This window comes from Eimeria tenella, genomic scaffold (genome assembly GCF_000499545.2).
Source record: "Eimeria tenella Houghton genomic scaffold, Eth_scaff2643, whole genome shotgun sequence".
Taxonomy (NCBI): Eukaryota; Apicomplexa; class Conoidasida; order Eucoccidiorida; family Eimeriidae; genus Eimeria; species Eimeria tenella.
Window position 1 is genome coordinate 1,218 of NW_013542518.1, and position 1,153 is coordinate 2,370.

Here is a 1,153-nt window from a genome sequence, read left to right on the forward strand (position 1 = left end):
ACCGGGAGAACAGAAGCCGCAAATCGTCGTCTTGAGTTGCGGGATTTAATTTGGCAACAAAAAGAACATTTTCAGGAGGGGCCATATCGGCGTCGGGAATATCCCCCAGGATTTCCAGAGTTACTGCAGCCACATACAGCAGCAGCAGCAGCAGCACATCAGCAGAAGCAGCAGCGGCACATCAGCAGCAGCAGCAGCAGCACATCGGCAGCAGCACATGAGCAGCAGCAGCAGCACATCAGCAGCAGCAGCACAGCAGCAGCAGCACATCCGCAGCAGCAGCGTTTGTTCGTTTCGTTGAAAGGAGCTGCAGCAAAACGCGGAAGTGCAAGAAATACCTTTTCTTGCTTCTGCTTCTTTTTGGTCAACTTTTTCAATTGCCATAATTTCGTCAAGTTCTTCATCGCTGAGAGCTTCTGCTGCTAAGGGCTCTGGAGAAGCAGGAGGAGTGAAGCCCAGTTTGTCTTTGTCGCATTCTTCCATTTCTTCTGCTGCTGCTGCTTCTGCTTCTGCTGCTTCTGCTTCTGCTGCTGCTGCTGGTGCTGCTGCGGCGTCTCCAAGTGCAAAACGAGACACGCGGCAAAAAAACGGATCCGCCAGCACGTACGCCCGCAGGATGCGCACAGGCTGCATGCAGCAGCAGCAGCAGCAGCAGCACAGCAGCAGCAGCAGCACATCAGCAGCAGCAGCACATCAGCAGCAGCAGCACAGCAGCAGGAGCATTCAAAGAATGAGGACTGAGACTGCTGCAGCGGGTCAAGCCTCTACAGCAGCAGCAGCAGCAGCACAGCCCCAGCCCTGGAGAGAAGAAGCGTCGCGCTGCGGCAGCAGCAGCAGCGCAGCAGCAGCAGCGCAGCAGCAGCAGCTGACCGTGAGGGGGATGTGTTTGCTGTCGACGAAGGCGGCGTTGATGCGCTCGAGTGTCTCGACACCCTCGAGGACTTCTCCAAAAAGAGAATACTTTTCGTCAAGTTCAAAAAGCTGAGGCCTCAGAGTTATATAAAAGCAACTTGCGCCTCCTGCAGCATTTCCCTTTGCATGCGGCAGCATTCCAAGCATTCCCTTCTTCAGGTGCTTCAGCTTCCTGCTGCACTGCAGCGGGCAGAACCTGCACGACGGGGGGCCCCCGGGGGCCCCCGGGGGGCCCCCCGGG

At 56.7% G+C, this 1,153-nt stretch overlaps 1 protein-coding gene across 1 annotated transcript in view; it reads right to left on the bottom strand.

The window, feature by feature from the left end:
- Window positions 1–1,059, bottom strand: part of ETH_00035810 (RNA recognition motif-containing protein, putative) — a gene marked incomplete at both ends in the record, with an annotated part of 1,205 nt that extends 146 nt beyond the window's left edge. Inside the window, 3 exons of the mRNA XM_013375289.1 lie at window positions 1–123; window positions 339–627; window positions 871–1,059. Of these exons, the coding sequence (XP_013230743.1) occupies window positions 1–123; window positions 339–627; window positions 871–1,059 (601 nt within the window). The remainder of the gene's footprint in view (window positions 124–338; window positions 628–870) is intronic.
- Window positions 1,060–1,153: the final 94 nt, after the last annotated feature.